General features: G+C 58.1%; 2 protein-coding genes and 1 long non-coding RNA gene across 8 annotated transcripts; 1 reads left to right on the plus strand and 2 right to left on the minus strand.

Annotated features, from left to right (window-relative positions):
* Positions 1-302: 302 nt before the first annotated feature.
* On the minus strand, positions 303-8,526 carry AKT1S1 (AKT1 substrate 1). 5 transcript variants are annotated; one of them, XM_015441180.3, is made up of 5 exons: positions 8,408-8,526; positions 4,098-4,483; positions 3,005-3,082; positions 2,744-2,913; positions 303-1,268 (listed from the first exon to the last, which is right to left on the minus strand). In XM_015441180.3, exons 2-5 carry the CDS (start codon positions 4,474-4,476, stop codon positions 1,125-1,127), a joined length of 771 nt encoding a protein of 256 aa, XP_015296666.1. In that variant the 5' UTR covers positions 4,477-4,483; positions 8,408-8,526; the 3' UTR covers positions 303-1,124. The 5 variants fall into 5 exon arrangements, with proteins under 5 accessions (XP_015296666.1, XP_005590014.1, XP_015296667.1 ...); XM_005589957.4 differs by having other exon boundaries at positions 7,755-8,526; XM_015441181.4 differs by having other exon boundaries at positions 7,661-8,526.
* Positions 8,527-8,859: 333 nt separating this feature from the next.
* On the plus strand, positions 8,860-19,773 carry TBC1D17 (TBC1 domain family member 17). Of its 2 annotated transcripts, none has more exons than XR_012427883.1 (17): positions 8,860-8,916; positions 9,313-9,411; positions 9,668-9,742; positions 11,101-11,224; positions 12,404-12,611; positions 13,176-13,287; positions 13,376-13,534; positions 13,897-14,025; positions 14,106-14,209; positions 14,786-14,880; positions 15,386-15,502; positions 15,592-15,692; positions 15,791-15,890; positions 18,496-18,593; positions 18,740-18,856; positions 19,188-19,348; positions 19,446-19,773. XR_012427883.1 is itself a non-coding variant. In XM_005589954.4 (17 exons), the coding sequence occupies exons 1-17, from the start codon at positions 8,896-8,898 to the stop codon at positions 19,644-19,646; spliced, it is 1,947 nt and encodes a 648-aa protein (XP_005590011.3). In that variant the 5' UTR covers positions 8,860-8,895; the 3' UTR covers positions 19,647-19,773. The 2 variants fall into 2 exon arrangements, 1 of the variants encoding a protein (XP_005590011.3); XM_005589954.4 differs by having other exon boundaries at positions 19,262-19,348.
* Positions 14,884-18,564, minus strand: LOC123570197 (uncharacterized). The gene is made up of 3 exons (XR_010583423.2): positions 18,367-18,564; positions 17,111-17,234; positions 14,884-16,019 (listed from the first exon to the last, which is right to left on the minus strand). It is a non-coding gene; the product is annotated as an uncharacterized lncRNA (long non-coding RNA).
* Positions 19,774-19,862: the final 89 nt, after the last annotated feature.

Consider the following 19,862-nt stretch of genomic DNA (forward strand, 5'->3'; position numbering starts at 1 on the left):
AGGCCGAGGTGGGTAGATCATTTGAGGTCAGGAGTTCGAGACCAGCCTGGCCAACATGGTGAAACCCTGTTTCTACTGAAAATACAAAAATTATCCGGGCGGCAGTGGCGCATAATCCCAGCTACTCGGGAGGTTGAGGCAGGAGAATCACTTGAACCTGAGCGAGAGTGGGACCCTGTCTCAAAAATAAATAAATAAATAAAATGGACACAGTCATTCCAACCCCCAGCTGTTCACTGATAATCAGACGTTGCCATTCGGTTTCAGAAAATGTTGAATGAACACTCACGACACACCACACATTTATCTGTCAGAGGTAAAACTCTTTAATCTCAGAGCGCCCTTCCCAACTGCCAATCCCCCAACCCCTCACTCTCTCCCCTACACCAGGGCCGGAGAGTGAGGGCCCCTGCCCCCCACCTTGGGTGGACGAGGGCCCTTTAAGGCACCTGTGGAGGTGGGGGGCGAGGGACGGGAGCTGGTACCATCCTGGATGCAGGGACGGGCTTCGATTGGCAGGCTGTTGTGGGGATGGATGGAACCAATGAAAGGGGGTGCCAGAGGCAACGACCCCAGCCCCCGTAGTGTAAAGAATGTAAATTGAAGGCCCCAGGCCAATTCTGGGAACAGGAGGGCTTGGCCACGCCCCCACAGGAAGCTGGAGCCAATCAGGAGGGAGAACTCAGGAAAAGCGGACGATGACTATGCGGAGACTGGTCAAGCCCTTTAAAGGATTCGAGCCAATCAAAAATAAGAGCTGCCCACCGACTAGGGGATGGAGCCAATGACGTGCGAGCAAAGCCCTTGTCGCTAGGCGAAAAACAACGGAATTGACCCATTTAGAGCTTAGAACTGAGCGAGCCAATCCCTTAATAGAAGGAATCTGTCGCTAGGCGGAGAGGCGCGACAGACCCAATCGGGAAACGGGACAGATCCCGCTCCTCGGCGCGGGAGGTCATGGGCTGGAAGGGCGACGTGGATTGGCAGAGGCGGCTCAATCCTGGGAACCGGAGACGCAAGGAGGCGGGTCCCGGATCGGCCTCAGATTGGCGGGCCCCGGGAGTGGGGCGGGGGCGTAGTGTGGGACGGGGCGGATGAGGCCCGGGACGCTCCCTCCCTGGGCCTCAGTATTTCCGCTTCAGCTTCTGGAAGTCGCTGGTGTTAAGCCGCGGCCGTGGCAGGTCCCCGAAGACCTGGGTGTCCTCGGCCTCTCTCAGCACCAGCGCGCGCATGCTTGCCGCGATACGGTCCAGGTCGGGCGAAGAGGGCTGCGGGGGGGCGGACGACGACGGGGCGAGGTCAGCGCCGGCAGGGCACGCCCCCTGCACCCACACGCAGCCCAGGGGTGCACCCTGGCTCCAAGCCCACTCCTAGCACGTCCCCGCCCTGCCAGTTGTGCCCTGCGATGCCCACTGCCAGCAATGCTCTTCCCGTCTTGCTCCGCGTAGGAACCGTTCTACCCGGTTCAAACACCACCTCCACGAAGCCTTCCTGCCCCTCTCCCTCCCCTTCTTGGCCTGGGACATTACTTCCTACACATGGAAATGCTGTTGTCTGCTATCTATTAAGGCTGCGTGCACCCTCTCAAGTCTGAGGATCTGGGCTGGGATTTCAGTCATGTTCCAATCAGACCTCTACTGCTGACTAGCTGTGAGCAAGAGGTTTTGCTTCCCTAGGCCTCAGTATCCCCTTCTGAAAAATGGGAGCGGATAACAGGGTCTCTGTGAGGACTGAGATAATCAGCTGTTACTGCTTTATCATGTGGCCACTGCGCTACAGAAAAGATCCCTCCCTGTGTCAGCCCCCACCAAGGAGCGGTCCTGTCATTCTGCCTGCAGCTCCGGCACCTAGTACTGCCTCTATTACAGCCCCCGTCACCCTGAGCTGGGCCTGTCCCCTCGCAGGATGGGACCCGGAGACCCAGATCAGGAACTGGATCTGAGCCCAGTGGGAGACCAGCTCCTGGGCACAGCACTCTGGAGGCCAGAGCGTTCAATTAACTGTGTTGCCATGAGTCGCCAGCACAGACATCAGCAGCAGGAGGACCCTGGCTGCACCAGGCCCTGTTTCTGGTCTTCGGCGCTCACTGCCTCATTGAGGGAAGATGCACAGAAGAGGTCACCACTGTGACTGCTGGTTTGCACATGAGGACACTGAGGCCTGAGGGGGAACTGTGGGGACCCAGGCCTCCTCCCTCAAAGCCCACAGCTCCTTCCTGAAACGCAGCTGGGTTCCAGTCCCAGCTCTGCCTCTCAGGGAAGTCACATGTCCCCTCAGTGCCTCAGTTTCCCCTCTGCTTCAGGAAGGCTCAGTGAAGGCCAGCCCAGCCCAGGAGCTTCAAACAGGGGTCACTACAAGGGATGAACAGGAGACCAGGGGGTGGGACAAATTCTGCAAAGGGCCAGGAATGTGCGGGGTGGTGATGGGAGGTGACCTAAACCCTCCAAGCCTCAGTTTCCCCACTGGAGGGCATGCCAGAATACCTGTGCCTTGCCCAGAGCAGGTGTTCTATAGAGGTGCTCCTGGAAAGGAGAGGCCTTCTCTATAAGGCACTAGGACACATGGTAAGGCTGCAATTGTTAAAACTGCAAGGCTCAGGTCCAAGAACTCGCCTCTTGAGGTTGAGGGGAGGATTCAGTTAGCTTATGAGTGGAAAGTGGCATCCACGCCGGAGGGCTTCCTGGAGGAGGCGGCTCAGAGCCCTTCCAGCTGCCCTCCCTACCTCCCCACATTTGCCCCTCACCGGCCCATTCTCCTCATCTGATGACCGCGCCTCTGTCCTCTTCTCCTTGAAGCCCCAGACGGGCACAGACACAGGCAGTGACTTGGCGTACTGCTGTGTGGGTAGGGCTGAGGCCGGGGGCACTGAGCAGGTTGGGGGGCCAGCGGGGGTCTCCTCGCTCAGGCTGCCATCTGAAAGAGAGGGTGGATTTCAGCTTCTGTCACTGCCTTTGTGCCAGCCGCCTGCCCCCAGGTAGGGAGGGGAACAGCCTGGGACACTCACCGTCTGTACTCTCGGGGTCCGACTCACAGAAGGGAGGAAGGTCCTGGAGGGTGGCGTCCTCATCCATCACGAAGAGCCCTGTGGATGGCGTGAGTTAGAGGCCCGGGCCAGTTAGAGGCCCTAGCCATGCTCCGTGTGCCCTCCTCCTCAGCCACAGCCACCGCCACAGCCACCACCTCCACCTCCCTGAGGCTTCTGAGACCCTCTTCCTGCACCTCAAAAACAGCCTCCTCTAGCAGCCTGCCTGGTCATCGGCAGAAACACACTCGGTTTCTATGGATCTGTCACCTTCTCAGCTGCACACAACGGGCTGCTAACGTGAAACCTCTATGATCTGTTTGGGACAATGTGACTCAAAATATAGCCTGAGAGAAATATGGGATGACTATGACCTCTGTTTCACAAATGGAGACCTGGAGGCCCAGAGAGGTTAAGTCACTTGCCCGAGGTCCCATGGCTACTAAGGGATACCACCAGGATTTGAACTCAGGATGCCTGCCCTTCACCCTATGCGGGTTTTCTCTAGCAAGGTGAGCAGGCTGGCCATTTGTAATAACAACAAACGAGGACCTCCTAGTTACTGATCAAACTCCTACTAACTCCTCAAAGCCCTAGTGTTACAGCCCAGCCTCCGGGAAGTGCCCAACCCCCAAATTCCCCCCCCAAAACAGTTGCTTGCTCCCTCCCTGGCTTCCTCAGATGTTGGCTGCATCCTGGACAACTCTTTAATTCCTATGGTGGCCTCCCAGGCCTTGTGGAAACAACTCTGGTTCTACCCATGTCCTGCTCCAGAGCCTCCCAACCCCGCACTGGGACTCCAATTCCTTGGCTAGACCGGGAGGCCCTTGAGAAAAAAGCCCGAGCCTGCTGTGTGTCCCTGTGCCCACCACTCCCAGCACAGAGCTGGCTCAGAGCAGGGAAGGCACTGGCTTTAGATCACACAGCAAGCCCGAGGCAAGCCTGTCTGGCTCTGGGGTCCTGAGACTGCACTTGCGTGGAAGTACTCAGGACTAAGCAGGTCACCCCCACAAAGCCTCCTGCAGGCACCTCATCAAGCACTGGGCCGCATCAGCCCCTACCCCTGCCCTCTCACCTCCATTATCGCTGACGCCCAGCTGCTCCCCGGAGGTCTCTGTCTCTGTAGGCTCATCCTCTTCCTCCTCGTTGTCCTCCCTGGCCAGGGTAGGCCGGGGTGGGCTGGGCGTGGGGCTGGGTGGCTGTGGTGCTGGTGGGGGCGCAGGAGGCCGAGCAGCAGCGGCAGCCCTGTGGGCCAGCGCGATGTCGTGGAGGCAGCGGCGCGCTGCCTCCGCCAGGGCTCCTCGGCCATGGGCAGCGTAGGCACAGGGGCCCGGGCGGGGTGGTGGCGGCGGGGCTGCGGTCAGCAGCACCAGCTCCGTGCCAGTCCGGGCCCGGAAGCGCTCAGCGGCCCCCACCACGGCCTCCCACAGCTCCTCGGGGCGCCCCGACGCCATCCGCGCCCTGCGGGCCAGAGCACGACAGAGGGGGCTGAGACTTGGCTGCCTACACCATTGCCACCCACTCAGGGTGTCTGCCCGTCCTGTGGATGGCACTCACCCCCCTCCACCCACCTTGTCCCAGCGGTGCTGCGTGTCCTCCCCAAATCCCCTACTCCCCAAGATTCTCACCATCCAGCCCTCGCAGGCCCAGACCCTGGCGACGTCCTCTGCCCCAGCCCATTCCTCCTTCCCCTTTGGCCCTGCCCTGGCCTCTGTGTGAGCCACCAGCCACGTGAGCAGGGAGTACTGGAAAGCCAGGTAGTCCCAGCAGAGATGCCTCTCACAGTAAAACCTGCACCGGGTTCTGAAGACTGAGTACAAAAAAGCAGAATGAGCCGGGCACGGTGGCTCAGGTCTGCAACCCCAACACTTTGGGAGGCCGAGGCAGGCAGATCACTGAGCCCAGGAGTTCGAGGCCAGCCTGGGCAACATGTTGAGACCCCGTCTCTATTTCAAAAAAAAAAAAACGAAGAAGAAGAATCTCATCTGCTTTTTTTACTCTTTTAACATGGTGTCTAGAAAATTTAGAACTCCAAATGGGGCTTGCGTTGAATCTGCTGGGTGATGCCACCCTGCCCCATCACCCGGCCGTCCCATCCAGAGTGTCCTGCACGAGGCCCAGGGGGCTCCTTCTGCACCCAGAGCTGATGCTACCCCTCGCCATAGTCCTCAGGACAGGGTCTCAGCCTTCAGCCTGGCCCTGGAGGCTCTGCGTGTTCTGGCCAACGCCAGCTCCCCGGCTATCCTGCCTCCATGGCCTTCCAGAGCCTCTCAGGCCCAAGGCCTTCAGAAAACGTGGTCCCTGACCTGGATGCTCTGTTCCCCACCAACCTTTCACTCATCCTAGGGCGGAAGAAACTTTCCCTCACCCCTAGATCCAGCCAGTCCCCTCCCTCGGGGGTCCCACAACATCTGAGTGGCCACCTTCCCAGCACACTTCCTTCCAGAGAGAACTGGCTGGTTCCATGACTGAGGCCTCAGCGAGAGTCGGAGCTGAACAAAGGTAAGAAATGGTGCTGGTGCCGCTCTCTGTGCTGGGAAATCCACGTGGCTTTTTCCTACAAGACTGTTCGGGCAGGTCCTCTGTCGTCCCTCATCCCCCAGCGTGCATCAGATGCCTTCCAGAGCCCATCTGATGCTGTGGGCTTCCTCCATGAGCATTCAGGTCACCAGAGCTTGTGACAGCTGTACCCTGGCTGCCTCCTGCATCAGACTGTGAATTCTCCCAAGGTCAGGGATTTGTATTCACAGGACAGGTTGGCCCTAAGCAGACAATGCAGGGTGCATCTCCTTACCGGGTGAGAAGAGCGAGGGTAGGGGGGCCGGGTCCTTGCCCTGACTCTGTCTCAAACCTGCTGTGTGACCTTGGACAGCTCACTGGCCCTCTCTGTGCCTCATTTTCTTCCCCATTAACCAGAGTGGTTGAGCCAGAGCTGCTGGGCTGTGGAAGAGGCTCCTTGGGGAGGCAGTGAGCACACTGCCACTGCAGGGATTCAGGCACAGCTGTGGTCCAGCCCACCAGGGTGAAGGGAGCAGGGAGTCTGGAGTTTGAATGAAATTTGCAGGCCCTTTATGACTCACGATCATAGATATCGGTGTTTGCTGAGCACCTATTCAGTGCTGGGATTCCACACCTGGCATCTCACCTCCCATCTGACTCACTCAGGGAGTTCAAAGCCCCGAGGGAAGTAAGAGGTTTATCCACCACTTCCCAGAAGCCACGCAACGACCCAAGATGGGATCAACCTTCTCATCCCACCCTTTCACCTACGCTATGAGGCAGGAGTTTTAGTTACAGTTCACTCCATTTTACAGTTGCAAACTCAGGCCCAGGGACAGTCAGCATCTTGAAGAGTCCGGCCCCACAACTGGAAGAGGCAGGGCTGGGACCTGGACTCTGACAGTCTAGATCCAGGGCCTGCTCTAAATCCTGACCGCCATCCTGCCTGCCTTTAGGAGGGCAGATATTATTATCTAGATGGAAAAGCGAGGCTCAGAGAGCTTAGGACACTGGCAAGAAAGCACACAGCTACACAGGGCACAAGTGGGGCTGAAACCGCTGACTGCCCAGCCTCCAAAACCCAATGAACTGGGGGGTACCCAGTGTCTCAAACACACCCCTCATGTCCTTCCTAGCTGATGGAGGAAGAAACTGAGGCTCGAAGCAAGAAGTGGCCGGTCCAAAGTCAACTGCCTGGCTGTGCTAGGCCTGGGGCTCTCACTTCCATGGGCCCGCAGCCCCTAATGACATTCGGAGAAGAAGGGGAGCGGGGGTCCCGGAGGAGGACGTCAGGATAAAACTCCCTGCCTGTACTCAATCTTGGAGGAGCCACGGGATTGAAGAGAGTGAAATAGGGTGAGTGGGTTGTGAGGGTTCCCCCAACTCAGGAGACATGAGCAAAAACGACAGGCGACTTCCACAGGCCTCTCTGCCAAGGTCCAGGGGCACCTGTAATGTTACCCAACAGGAGAGTAGCCAAGACCTGGCGGTCCTCCTTACCCTTGAGCTTCTAGAGGAGGTCCTGTTTCCTCCAAGGAGCTGAGAGATGGAGGAAGAACCCGCCCCGATGGAGAAGTTTCGTTTAAGATCAGGGAGAGATGAGACGAAAGTGAGACGTGTTCCCCACAGGAGGGGGAGCACGATGTGGCTGTCCTCTTTGGATGCGGGGAGGAGGGAAAGAGCTAAGGAGAAGAAGGGTGGAACCATCCCTCCTGTCGAAATTTTAGTGCCCCACACCCCAAGATGTGAGGAACCCGAGCATGAACGCGGTAGCCACGGGTGGGGTGAGTGCCTGGGGCCAGGCTCAGCTGCCCCGAGACCTCCCAACCTCGCCCGTGGTCCAGGGAGGACCCACTGGTCTAGGAAGAAAACAGGAAATCCCGCCCAGCCGGAGGCCAGGACCGGAAGTCCCGCCTTTGGAAGGGTGAGGGGCGCCCCGAGGCCCCCCAACCCATTCCCCGACCCCGTGGACGTGGTCCACGGCCCAAGTAGAGATCCCAGGCGCTCTGGACACCGCAAGGTGAGGCTGTCTAGGATTTGCCTCAGGTCTGACAGGACGATTCCCACAAGCGACCCCCTTCCAGCGCTCAGCAAAGGGTCGCTGGCGGACCTCTGCCCTCTGATCTGTGCAGGCCATACCCCTCCCGTGAGCCGCTCGCCCTCCCAGCGCCCCGCTGCCTCAGGACGGCCAAATCCTCCCCACACCGCGGTTCACAACGCCGCCTCCACTCACGTGCCCGTAGCCAGCATGGCCGGCCCGGCGCCGTCGCCGCCCTCAAAAGACATGGCGGCGCCTTGCGTCACGTCCGCGTAGTTGCCCCGCCTCCTCTCTGTACACTCCGCCTCCCTTATCGGGGCCGCCCGAGATCAAGATGGCGGCCACAGGGGCTTCATCCGAACCAGTGGGCAATGGCGACGGCAGCGTGCCCATAAAAAAAATGGCGAAAAAAACGCTTCAGCTTTCTCGCCTAGAGCATTTCCATTTGCCCCCAACAATAATGGCCGTCCTCATAAGCTCGCTCATGACCACAGCAAACGAAGGCAAGCGATCTGACGTCCCTGACCCACGATAAACTTCTTCGACAAAAGTGGAGGAAATCGGTGCTCGTTAACAACATGGCAGCCAACCGGTCTAATCAGCCCATAGTGTACATTGGCTCTCCCTCCCTCCAACCTGCTCCCATTCAGCACCAAAGCTGGCAAAGATCCAACACGGCAGCATTTCTTGCTTCGGTTTGCCAGGCTTCAAAATGGCGGCTCAGCCCGCTTTCTCGCGACGGTGACTCAGAAATTCGTTTGGGGCCGCTTCGTTTCTGGGGGCACTGACGGCTTCATCCCGTTATCCCGAGTCCCTCAGTGCCTCTTGTGGTGTACAGCTCCTCTCACCTCCTCTTCTCTTATCCGTTCGGCTCTTCCAGCTGTCGCGCCCCGCAGAGAGATGGGACACCCCCGTATTAACATGGCCTTAGCCGACCGGCTTAGGCCATGCCCTCGAGCAAAATGGTACCTCCTTGGCTTCAATTCCAGTATACAACATGGAGAAGGAAGTGGGCGTTTCGAGGCGTGCTTGCCCCAGGTGGTGCAGCTCTCAGACCCTCCCACTTGTTTACTTCGTGGCGAGAGGGAGAACACTGCGCCTGCGCACTCTCCGTAGCCGGCTCCACCTTCAGCGTCTGCGCCACGTGGCTCCGATCCACCCTCGAAGTTCCAGTGGAATATCCCCCTTCTGGAAAAATGGTTTCACCCACTCTTTCTCTGGAACTGGTCGGGGCGCTACCACTGTCCGGTCCGGAGGGGAACTGTTTTCTCCGGAAGTGACCACACGCTGACTCGGAAAAGGAGGAGGCGGGGCAGTGGGGCCTTCGGCGGCGACTATGGAAGGAGCCGGCTACAGGGTAAGCACTGAGGACGCATTCCCTCGCTTCAGTGTATGCGAAACGCCCCGTCTGGTGATGAGCTCTTCCCTCAGGCCTTGCGAGTGCACTTGAGAAACTCCGATCTCTTATAAACGCGCCGTCACCCTCCCGTCTACCGCCCCAGGGAAGAACCTCTCATGGCCCCGCCCCCCGGCTCAGGCGACTCCTTGGGCCCTGCCCTCTGTGGAACGCACGCCAGCATCCGAACGTGGGCTGGACCATTCTCCCCGCCTTCGTCCCTGGGCAATGGCCCTCCCGGCCCCGCCCCCTGGGGATGGCTCCTCCCTGGGCCCGTCCCTATTGGCTCCCCAGGCCGGTACCCTCGCTGGTCGCCTTCTCTTGGGCCTCAGCCCTTGCTGGTTCCCCCCAACTCAGGTGGTGTTTGAGAAGGGCGGAGTGTACCTGCACACCAGCGCTAAGAAGTATCAGGACCGAGACTCCCTCATCGCTGGTGTTATCCGTGTCGTGGAAAAGGTGCGTTGGGAGGGAGCAGGGCTCGAACCCGCTCCGAGCGGGATGCAGGCGCTCTGGGATGCAAGCGGCAACTGTAGGAGTTTGGTCTGGCGGTCAGCAGTGGGACCTGAAGAAGGCTGGGGGTGGGAACTGGAATGAGGGGCGGGACTTTGAAAGGCCGAGGGTAGAAACTGGGAAAGTTTGGAAATTTGCAACAGAAAGTTTTGGGAATGTGGTTTGGGGAGCGCCTCTAACCCCGCCTCCCTCCTTCCCCTAGGACAATGACGTCCTCCTGCACTGGGCTCCTGTAGAGGAGGCTGGAGATTCCACCCAAATCCTCTTCTCCAAGAAGGTAGGCTCCACCCGCTTTGCCCTTCTCCACTCACTTTTCTTCTAGGTCCGTGCTGTTGTAAGTCATTTGAGGGACTTGTGTACAATCCCAGAGCTACCCATGGGACATGTGTGACCCTGTCTGGGCTTGGGTACTCTGCCCCTTGGTTTGCTCCTCTCTGTGAAATGGGCAGAGGATGCCCATTCAAGGAAAAAGAGCAGGGACCATGAGACACACAGTCGTGGGGACGGCTGACTCCTCTCTCCCTTTGCTTCGTGGGAGATCCCTGCCAGGGTGCAAGATGTGGATTCAATTTGCTTGAAGGGAGGTGGCATTTCCTCTGGTGCCATAGGACAGGGCCTGACAGCCTACTCACCCACTTCGTCACTGCTCCTGCCTTTCCCTTCGTTACATCTCCTGAGACTTCCCGTGGCTGGACCCCATCCTGGGCAACTCTGAGACCCAGAGATAAGTCAGATCCAGACCCACCTAAGCCCTCACCCTTACTCATTTTTTGAGAAACTGATAGATTTCTCACTTTTTGCGAAACACAGCCAAGGCACAAGGAAGTTGTATTACGTCATTTCCGCTTTTCAGGTTGCCCTGCATCTGGTTGGTAGAACAACTTGTCATGTGTCCTGGATTCCAGCTGCAAAGAAACCTGGGAAATGTAGTGTTTTTGTTTGTTTGTTTGTTTGTTTGTTTTTAAGACAATCTCACTGTCTCAAAGAGTGCAAAGTGGTATCTTATTGTGGTTTTGTTTTGTATTTACCTAGCAAGTACCAACATTGTCTTTAAGCATTCCGCAGTCTGACTACAGAGCCACCTGCTGTGTAGCATGGACCTTCCCACGCACTGGGAGACATGGGGCCAAGTCCTGGCTCTCTCTCTGGTTGCGTTGGGTGACCCTAAGCAAGTGCTGTACCTTCTTTTTCTTTTCTTTTTTTTTTTTTTTTGTTAATTTTTTTTTAATGAGACGGAGTTCCTCCCTTGTTGCCCAGGCTGGAGTGCAACAGCGCAATCTCAGCTCACTACAACCTCCGCCTCTCGGATTCTAGCAATTTTCCTTCCTCAGCCTCCTGAGTAGCTGGGATTACAGGCATGCGCCACCACGCCCAGCTAATTTTTTTGTATTTTTTTTTTTTTTAGTAGAAACGGGGTTTCACCATGTCAGCCAGGCTGGTATCGAACTCCCACCTCAGGTGATCTGCCCGCCTCAGCCTCCCAAAGTGCTGGGATTATGCCACTGCACCCGGCCTGCTGTAGCTTCTTTGTGCCTCAGTTTCCCTGTTTATTCGATGGGACTATCTTCCAGGGTAGCCTCAAGGCTCAGATCTGCATCCCTAGCCCTTTACTGTCTGCTCTTTTCCTCCCCTAAGGACTCCAGTGGGGGTGACTCCTGCGCTTCTGAGGAGGAGCCAACCTTTGACCCCGGCTATGAACCTGACTGGGCCGTCATCAGCACTGTGCGGCCACAGCCCCGCCACTCAGAGCCCACGAGAGGTAGGCTGAGGTGCGGCCCTTGGGAAGCACGTGTGGGCCAGGTAGGACACATCTTGCCCTCAGTGGTCATGGCTCCAGAGGCTTTGCTGCTCACAATCAAGAAGGCCACCAGGCCGGGCGCGGTGGCTCAAGCCTGTAATCCCAGCACTTTGGGAGGCCGAGATGGGCGGATCACGAGGTCAGGAGATCGAGACCATCCTGGCTAACACAGTGAAACCCCGTCTCTACTAAAAAAATACAAAAAACTAGCTGGGCAAGGTGGCGGGCGCCTGTAGTCCCAGCTACTCGGGAGGCTGAGGCAGGAGAATGGCGTAAATCCGGGAGGTGGAGCTTGCAGTGAGCTGAGATCCGGCCACTGCACTCCGGCCTGGGAGACAGAGCAAGACTCCGCCTCAAAAAAAAAAAAAAAAAAAAAAAAAAAGAAGGCCACCAGTCACCACCTTCCAGTCCCAGGAGCAAGGAAGTGAAGGGGAGTACAGGACTGTCCCAGCCCAGGTCAGCATGGCCAGTGTCTCTGAGGTCGCAGCCTTGCTCATCCTGCTGGGCTCCTGGATAGGCTGCGGGTGCCCCCACACCAGGCCTGCCCCTGAGGTTCGAGGCTGGTGGGGTGGTAGATGCAGCCAGTCAGGGTGATTTGCACCATCCTGGGGTCACACAGGGTGCAGGGGACATCCAGAGAAGGCACCTGACCCTCTGGGGAATGGAGAGCCCTTCCAGGAAGAGGTGATGCTGGAACTTGGCACTGAGGGACTCTTGGGAGTTGTCTCTTCTGGCAGAGAGAGCAGCCCGTGTAAGCCAGAGGCAGGCGGCCCTGGTGTGTTTAGGGAGCCTCTGGCCTTTCATTGTAGCTCAAGTGTGGGATTTTGGGGTGAAGAAGGGTTGGAGGTAAGATAGGCAGGGGCGACAGACCTGAGGGGCCTCAAGTGCCAGGTTGAGGAATAGGGCCCTTACCCTGCAGGTTGAGGGGTGCCTAGGAAGGTTCTGGAAAGGCACATGTCCACTGGGCTGCCCTCCCATCTTACTCATTTGTGCTTCCAAGTAATGTGAGGCCAGGCGCAGGGGAATGGCTTGTGGCAGGGCCGTCAGGAGATGCCTGTGCCAAAGGAACATCCTGGGTTGAGGTTGATGAGGCCGGCTCTGGCCTCTCATACCTCCCCCAACACAGCGCCATCTCCCCAGGTGCAGAGCCCAGCTGCCCCCAGGGCTCCTGGGCCTTCTCAGTGAGTCTGGGGGAGCTCAAGTCCATCCGCCGCTCCAAGCCCGGCCTCAGCTGGGCCTACCTGGTTCTGGTGACCCAGGCTGGAGGCTCCCTGCCCGCACTGCACTTCCACCGCGGGGGCACCCGCGCCCTGCTCCGCGTCCTCAGCCGCTACCTGCTGTTGGCCAGGTGAGCTCTCTCCCAGTGCTGGGCCTTAAACCGGGCCCAGTTCCTCCATGGCTGCAGCGTGACCCCTTGGGGCTGTGAAAGAAACACAACTCACACTGATTTAAAGGAAGGCAGAGAGTTGACCAGCACATATAACCAAAAAATGAAAAGGGAGTATTGATTTCAGGCAGGACCCAGGTCCCAAAATGTTGGAAACAGTAATCCTTTTTCCCCCTGAGTTTGTCGTTCTCTGAGCCCCCAGTATCCCTGGCTTAACAACCCCGCTGGATGGAAAGCACCTCTTCCCCCCATTCCAACAAGATCCCAGAGCTGCCTCTCATTGGCTCGTCCCTGAGTCAGTTACAGTGGACCAGAAGGTGAAAGGCCCTCATTGGCCAGCCCCAAGTCACATGCCCACCCCTGGGCTCCAGCTCTGGTCCTCCTGTAACAGCATCCCCCGAAATCAGGGATTCCCCAGGGGTGGTTGGGGCACTGCAGCTGGAACGGATGTCGGCCGAGCCCAGACAGCCTGGGACACTGGGCCCCTACCTGTGCATCACATGTGCGTCACCTCCCGCCTCCCAGCTCCCCGCAGGACTCCCGCCTCTACCTTGTCTTCCCCCACGACTCCTCTGCCCTCTCCAACTCCTTCCACCACCTGCAGCTCTTTGACCAGGACAGCTCCAATGTGGTATCTGTGAGTGTCCCGGGCACCAGGCCTGGCGGGTGTGGGCAGGGAGGGACGAGAAGGGGCGGGCCGTGAACTTCTTTGGCCTCGTCCCCAGCGTTTCCTCCAGGATCCCTACTCCACCACCTTCAGCAGCTTCTCCCGAGTGACCAACTTCTTCCGGGGTGCCCTGCAGCCACAGCCCGAGGGAGCCGCCTCCGACCTTCCCCCGCCACCTGACGATGAGCCCGAGCCTGGGTTCGAGGTCATTTCCTGTGTGAGTAGTGAGTGGACCCTCCCTGTTATTTCTGGCCATGTCTCCTTGGGCGCATGATTTCATTTCCCTGGGCCTCAATTTTCTCCTTGGTAAAATGGGGACGGTAATGGGACCCTCTCAGGGGGTGCATGAGGAAAGCGCTCATGGCTCTGCCAGGCACTGTGAGCACCCGCTCGCTCCTATTGGGGGACCCCTCCTAACTGCGGGGTGACTTGGCTGCTGAGCCCCAGAAGAGGCTGCTGCCCGCCCTGAATGTTAGTTATTCGTCAAGCTAAGAAGCGCCCTGAGCTTATGGACTGAGGCTGGGTTGGGTCCCCCCACTGCCCTGCCGAGCCCCGGGCTCACTTGCCCTTCACCTGCAGGTGGAGCTGGGACCTCGGCCAACCGTGGAGCGGGGCCCTCCAGTTACAGAGGAGGAGTGGGCGCGCCACGTGGGCCCTGAGGGCCGCCTGCAGCAGGTACCCGAGCTGAAGAATCGGATCTTCTCAGGGGTAAGTGCCAGGGCAGGTAGGAGGATGGGGCAGGGCAAGAACAAGGCCCCACTGAGCTGCCTGCCCTCCTGCACCCCCAGGGTCTGAGCCCCGGCCTGCGGCGTGAGGCGTGGAAGTTCCTCCTGGGGTATCTCAGCTGGGAAGGCACAGCTGAGGAGCACAAGGCCCACGTTCGCAAGAAAACGTGAGTCCTCAGGAGGCCCTGCCAGGTGTGACACCTGGTGCCTCTTAGGGCACCAGTGGGCAAGTTCTGTGGACACTGGTTGTGAGCCTGCTGTATCTGGGCACCATCCTGCGCCTGTGGAATACGTCAGTGATCAAGCCAGACCCATCCTCGCCCCTGTGTGGTCTGTCTCCTGTCTCCATTGCAGTTTTCATTCCTGTGCCATACTGTTTTAATGATCACAGTTTTGCAGCATGTTTCATAATCTAGGAGGGCCCATCTCTCCTCATTCCTGGTGTAGGTTATGTACCTGCCAGGCACTGAGGATGCAGCAGTGCTGGACGGTTCCCTGTCCCTGGTGTTCTGTCCAGTGGGGGGTGACAAATTTTCACCAAAAACCCACAAGGCTATGTAGTGAGAGATAGCAGGAAGGTGAAGCATAAGGGATGGTGGCAAAAATGACAAAGTGACTTGCTTGGGTCTGTGTGGTCAGGGAGGGGCTCTGCAGGGCTGACTTGGGAGGTGGCGCCAGGCTGGGAGGTCTTTGGGTGCCGCAGAGAGTGGTGGCCTCACATCTTGTTTCCCTCTGCCACTCAGGGATGAGTATTTCCGCATGAAGCTGCAGTGGAAATCTGTGAGCCCTGAGCAGGAGCGGAGAAACTCACTCCTGCACGGATACCGCAGCCTCATCGGTCGGTGTCAGGGGTGGCGCTCAGGGTGGATGGGAGCAGGGAACCACAGGAGGGCCTCAGGCACGGGTGCGAGGGGCAGATAGAGGGAGCCCCCTGCCTCCCCAAGACCAAGAAGAGGGCATCTAGGGGGAAGCGGCATGGGCCATTGGGGAATGGCCTTGTGGGAGCAAGGCCAGGGACAGGACGGGAAAGAAGGGGAGCCTGGCTGCCTTGGGGCCCAGTCTCAGTTCTGTCGGTGCCTCGAGATCTTGGCAAGTGATTTTGCCTCCCTGTGCCTCAGTTTCCCCTGCTGTGGGAGGATACAGCGAGCTGGTGAGCAGGAGGCCCGCACCTCGCAGCAGGAGCATCAGCGATGGTTTCTAGAACCAGCTCCGCTTCTGCCCGAGAGCGAACCCTGAGGCTGGGGGCTGCTGGCAGGAGAAGCAGTGGGGGCTGGCACTGGTGGCCTGCAGGGATGGGCCCCCCTACCCTTCTCAACTTTGCTCCCTGCACCCGCTCCCCACAGAGAGAGACGTGAGCCGCACTGACAGGACCAACAAGTTCTACGAGGGTCCCGAGAACCCGGGGCTGGGGCTGCTGAACGACATCCTTCTCACCTACTGCATGTACCACTTCGACCTCGGTGGGTGCCAGGCCTGGGGCCGGGCGGGGCCTGGGCTGTCCAGGGGAGCGCTGTGGGCTTGGCTGCAGCCTGACTTTGTGTCCCCCCAGGCTACGTCCAGGGCATGAGTGACCTTCTCTCCCCGATCCTCTACGTCATTCAGAATGAGGTGGATGCTTTCTGGTGTTTCTGTGGCTTCATGGAACTCGTGGTGAGGCTCGGGTCAGGGGTGGGACACAGGCCTGTCGAGCAATCAGAGGTCCTGGCACCTCACAGGGCCTGCTCTTCCCCCCTCCTTCCGTCCCACAGCAAGGGAACTTTGAAGAGAGCCAGGAGACTATGAAGCGGCAACTCGGGCGACTGCTGCTGCTCCTGAGAGTGCTGGACCCCCAGCTCTGCGACTTCCTGGGTATGTCTCTCGGGCGGGTGGGCAGGAGACAGTGGGGCCGTAGACCTTACCAGATTCTCTGGTAGCAGCCACAGGTGGCGTCCTGGACTTTGGGTCCTGATCCAAACAAGAGAAACATCCCCACGCAACCTAGAACGTAGAGGCAGAATTGCGGTTTGAAGCAAAACGTCACCAAATGCGACACACAGGGACACTGACTCACCCCATCCTCGTGCTCACCTAGATCCTGTTTGGGCTTTGCCTTAGGCTTAACTTGCAGGGTATTTTTCAGAAATAAGGACCTAGGCGTTCCTGCCACTTCTTCTCTCCACCTAGCTGTGGCTCACCTTCAACCAGGAATCAGAAACTGGTTCTCTGGGCCATGGGGCTGGGGGTGCTGCATCCCGGCTTTAACATTTTTATTTTTCGGCCAGGCACAGTGGCTCACGCCTGTAATCCCAGCACTTTGGGAGGCAGAGGCAGGTGGATCACTTGAGGTCAGGAGTTCGATACCAGCCTGACCAACATGGAGAAACCCTGTCTCTACTAAAAATACAAAATTAGCCAGGCCTGGTGGCACACGCCTCTGATTCCAGCTACTCAGGAGGCTGAGGCAGGAGAATCGCTTGAACCTGGGAGGTGGAGGTTGCAGTGAGCCAAGATCACACCACTGCACTTCAGCCTAGGCAACAAGAGCAAAACCCCAACTCAAAAAAAAAAAAGAAAAAGAAAATATATGTATATATATATTATTATTATTATAGTATATATTATTTATTAGTCAATGTAAAAACTGCAGGAAGTTAAGATGAAGAAAAATAAGTAAGACTGGGCATGGTTGTTCATGCTTGTAATCCCAGTGCTTTGGGAGGCCGAGGTGGGCAGATCACCTGAGGTCAGGAGTTCGAGACCAGCCTGGCCAACATGGTGAAACCCTGTTTCTACTAAAAATACAAAAATTAGCCGGGCGTGGTGGTGGGCACCTGTAATCCCAGCTACTCGGGAGGCTGAGGCAGGAGAGTCACTTGAGCTGAGGTCCCACCACTGCACTCCAGCCTGGACGACAAAGCGAGACTCTGTCTCAAAAAAAAAAAAAAGAAAAAAGCAAGTTAAAATTGCTGTTTGATATCATTATTTTTCTTGAGTGCAGATGGTGATGATAATAAGTTAAACTTATTCATGGACGTTTCCTCGACGCTTTGGGACCCCTGGGGGAGGGAGCTGAGATACTCTGTCCTCACCTTACTGATGAGGAAACTAAGCCATAGCAAAGCGTCACCTCCTAGGGCACAAGGACAGAGGATGCCTCTGTGTCATTGAAAGTCTTCGGAAACATCACTTTTCTTGACCGCACGGCATTGTGTCCTGCAAGATGTGGTAGAATTGATTTAACTTGACCTGCCGGAGATTCGGGTCCTTTGCAGGTTTTCATCACAGTGCATGGTCTGGGTCGTATCTTTAGGTTCACTTCCAAGAAGTGGAATTTTGTTCAGGACAGTGCTTGTTTCCACAGCTCTGGAAAGTTTGTCCTCCATTGTTACTTTCCTAAAAAGTTAGAATGCTCAGGCTCTCATTCTCATTTGAGTTAACTTGGGGGAAAAAAAGGTTCAACACCAGCTTAATTTTTTTTTTTTTTCTTTTTGAGATGGAGTCTCGCTCTGTTGCCCAAGCTGGAGTGCAGTGGCGTGATCTTGGCTCACGGCAACCTCTGCTGCCCGAGTTCAAGCAATTCCCCTGCCTCAGCCTCCCAAGGAGCTGGAATTACAGGGGTGTGGCACCATGCCCAGCTAATTTTTGTATTTTTAGTAGAGACAGGGTTTCACCATGTTGGCCAGGCTGTATTTTTAGTAGAGACGGGATTTCACCATGTTGGCCTGGCTGGTCTCGAACTCCTGACCTCAGGTAATCCACCCGCCTTGCCCTCCCAAAGTTCTGGGGTTATAGGAGTGCGCCATCGTACCTGGCCCTCAGCTTAAATTTTTGCTAACATCATATCTAGGACTGCCAGTTTCCTTAGGCCTCACCAGCAGCGGGCACTGAGGTCTGTTTCCTCGGGCGTGCTGGGCGTCCTGCCTCCCTTCCATGTCCATGGCAGATGTGGAAGTATAATAGCACACTTCCAGTGGCCGGGCGCGGTGGCTCAAGCCTGTAATCCCAGCACTTTAGGAGGCCGAGACAGGCGGATCGCGAGGTCAGGAGATCGAGACCATCCTGGCTAACACGGTGAAACCCCGTCTCTACTGAAAAATACGAAAAACTAGCCGGGCGAGGTGGCGGGCGCCTGTAGTCCCAGCTACTCGGGAGGCTGAGGCAGGAGAATGACGTGAACCCGGGAGGCGGAGCTTGCAGTGAGCTGAGATCCAGTCACTGCACTCCAGCCTGGGCGGCAGAGCGAGACTCCGTCTCAAAAAAAAAAAAAAAAAAAAAATAGCACACTTCCTCTGGAGAGTGGGAGGAAGAAGGGGCAGGGCCCGCTTCAGAGCTGCTTCTGTCTCACCTCAGAGGTTCCCAAGCCAGGCATAAGTCACTTGTCTAGACTTGGGGAAGGTGTTCCAGTCAGGATGACATCTCAAACTCTCAGTCCCAGCGCTGGGCAAGGCTGAGTGGGCTCCATGTCATCCCCCAGATTCCCAGGACTCTGGCTCTCTCTGCTTCTGTTTCCGGTGGCTGCTCATCTGGTTCAAGAGGGAATTCCCCTTCCCGGATGTCCTTCGGCTGTGGGAGGTGGGCCAGCCAGTTTGGGCTAGAACTGAAGGGCTGGGCTTGCCTGCCCCAGGAGAGACTGGGAGGTTGGGTGGAGAGGGGCAGGCCCTGGTGAGACCTCAGGCCCAGGCTGGGTCATCACCCCTCCCTCCCTTCCGCACCCCCAGGTGCTGTGGACAGGGCTCCCTGGCCCCAATCTGCACCTGTTGGTGGCCTGCGCCATCCTGGACATGGAACGGGACACCCTCATGCTGTCCGGCTTCGGCTCCAATGAGATCCTCAAGGTGAGGCTCTGGCTCCCTCCCGGCCCGTCCCCGCCCTGTCCACCCTGAGCTGGGCGCTGCCCAGGGCCGCAGTACCTCCGGGGAGCAGGTGTTCAATGTGGGATTATTGAAAGCCTGGTTAGCTAGGAGCGCAGTGGGGGTGGGGCCGCGTAGCTTTCCCTCCTGCCCCATGCCGGGCCTGCTCCCAGCAAGGTCCTCAGGGCAGGTGGGTGGGGACCTGCCCTCCCCTAGTACTGGCGCAGAACGCTCCCAGAGGCCTGAGAAGCATGACTCGCCCAGCGCGCCTCTGAGCCCCAGAGGGCCAGCCCGGTGTGTCTTCATTGTTTCCCAGCACGAGCCATAGAGTGGGCGCTCGGGCGGAGGTGGCTGAGTGCTGACTGGCGCCTGACCCACCCCCTCCCGCAGCACATCAACGAGCTGACTATGAAGCTGAGCGTGGAGGACGTGCTGACGCGCGCAGAGGCCCTGCACCGCCAGCTAACCGCCTGCCCCGTGAGTCCCCGGCCCGCCCCGCAGCGCCCCCGCCCGAACCCCGCCCCCATCTCACCTTCACCTTCCGCTTTTGGCTTCCCTCACCCCGCGCCTCCAGGAGCTGCCCCACAACGTGCAGGAGATCCTGGGGCTGGCGCCGCCCACAGAGCCCCACAGCCCCTCGCCCACCGCCTCCCCGCTGCCGCTGTCGCCCACCCGGGCCCCGCCCACCCCGCCGCCCCCCACGGACACAGCTCAGCAGCCCGACAGCAGCCTGGAGATCCTGCCAGAAGAGGAGGACGACGGCGCAGACTCCTAACCCCGCCCGGCAGCCTTGTTCTGCACAGGCACTTTAGACCGAGCCAGGGACACCTGCGAGGGGCCGGGTGCACTCCGCCGCCCTACTGATAAGCTGGCTTCATTAAACTGACACTTCTCATGTGCAATTGGCTGCTTCTTGGTGGGAGGAAGGCTGCCAAGTGGGCTCTGACCTGGGTGGGGAGGGGATGGTGGCTGGGCAGAGCCTAGGGTGAAT

The sequence above is a fragment of the Macaca fascicularis genome, chromosome 19, assembly GCF_037993035.2.
Source record: "Macaca fascicularis isolate 582-1 chromosome 19, T2T-MFA8v1.1".
Taxonomy (NCBI): domain Eukaryota; kingdom Metazoa; phylum Chordata; class Mammalia; order Primates; family Cercopithecidae; genus Macaca; species Macaca fascicularis.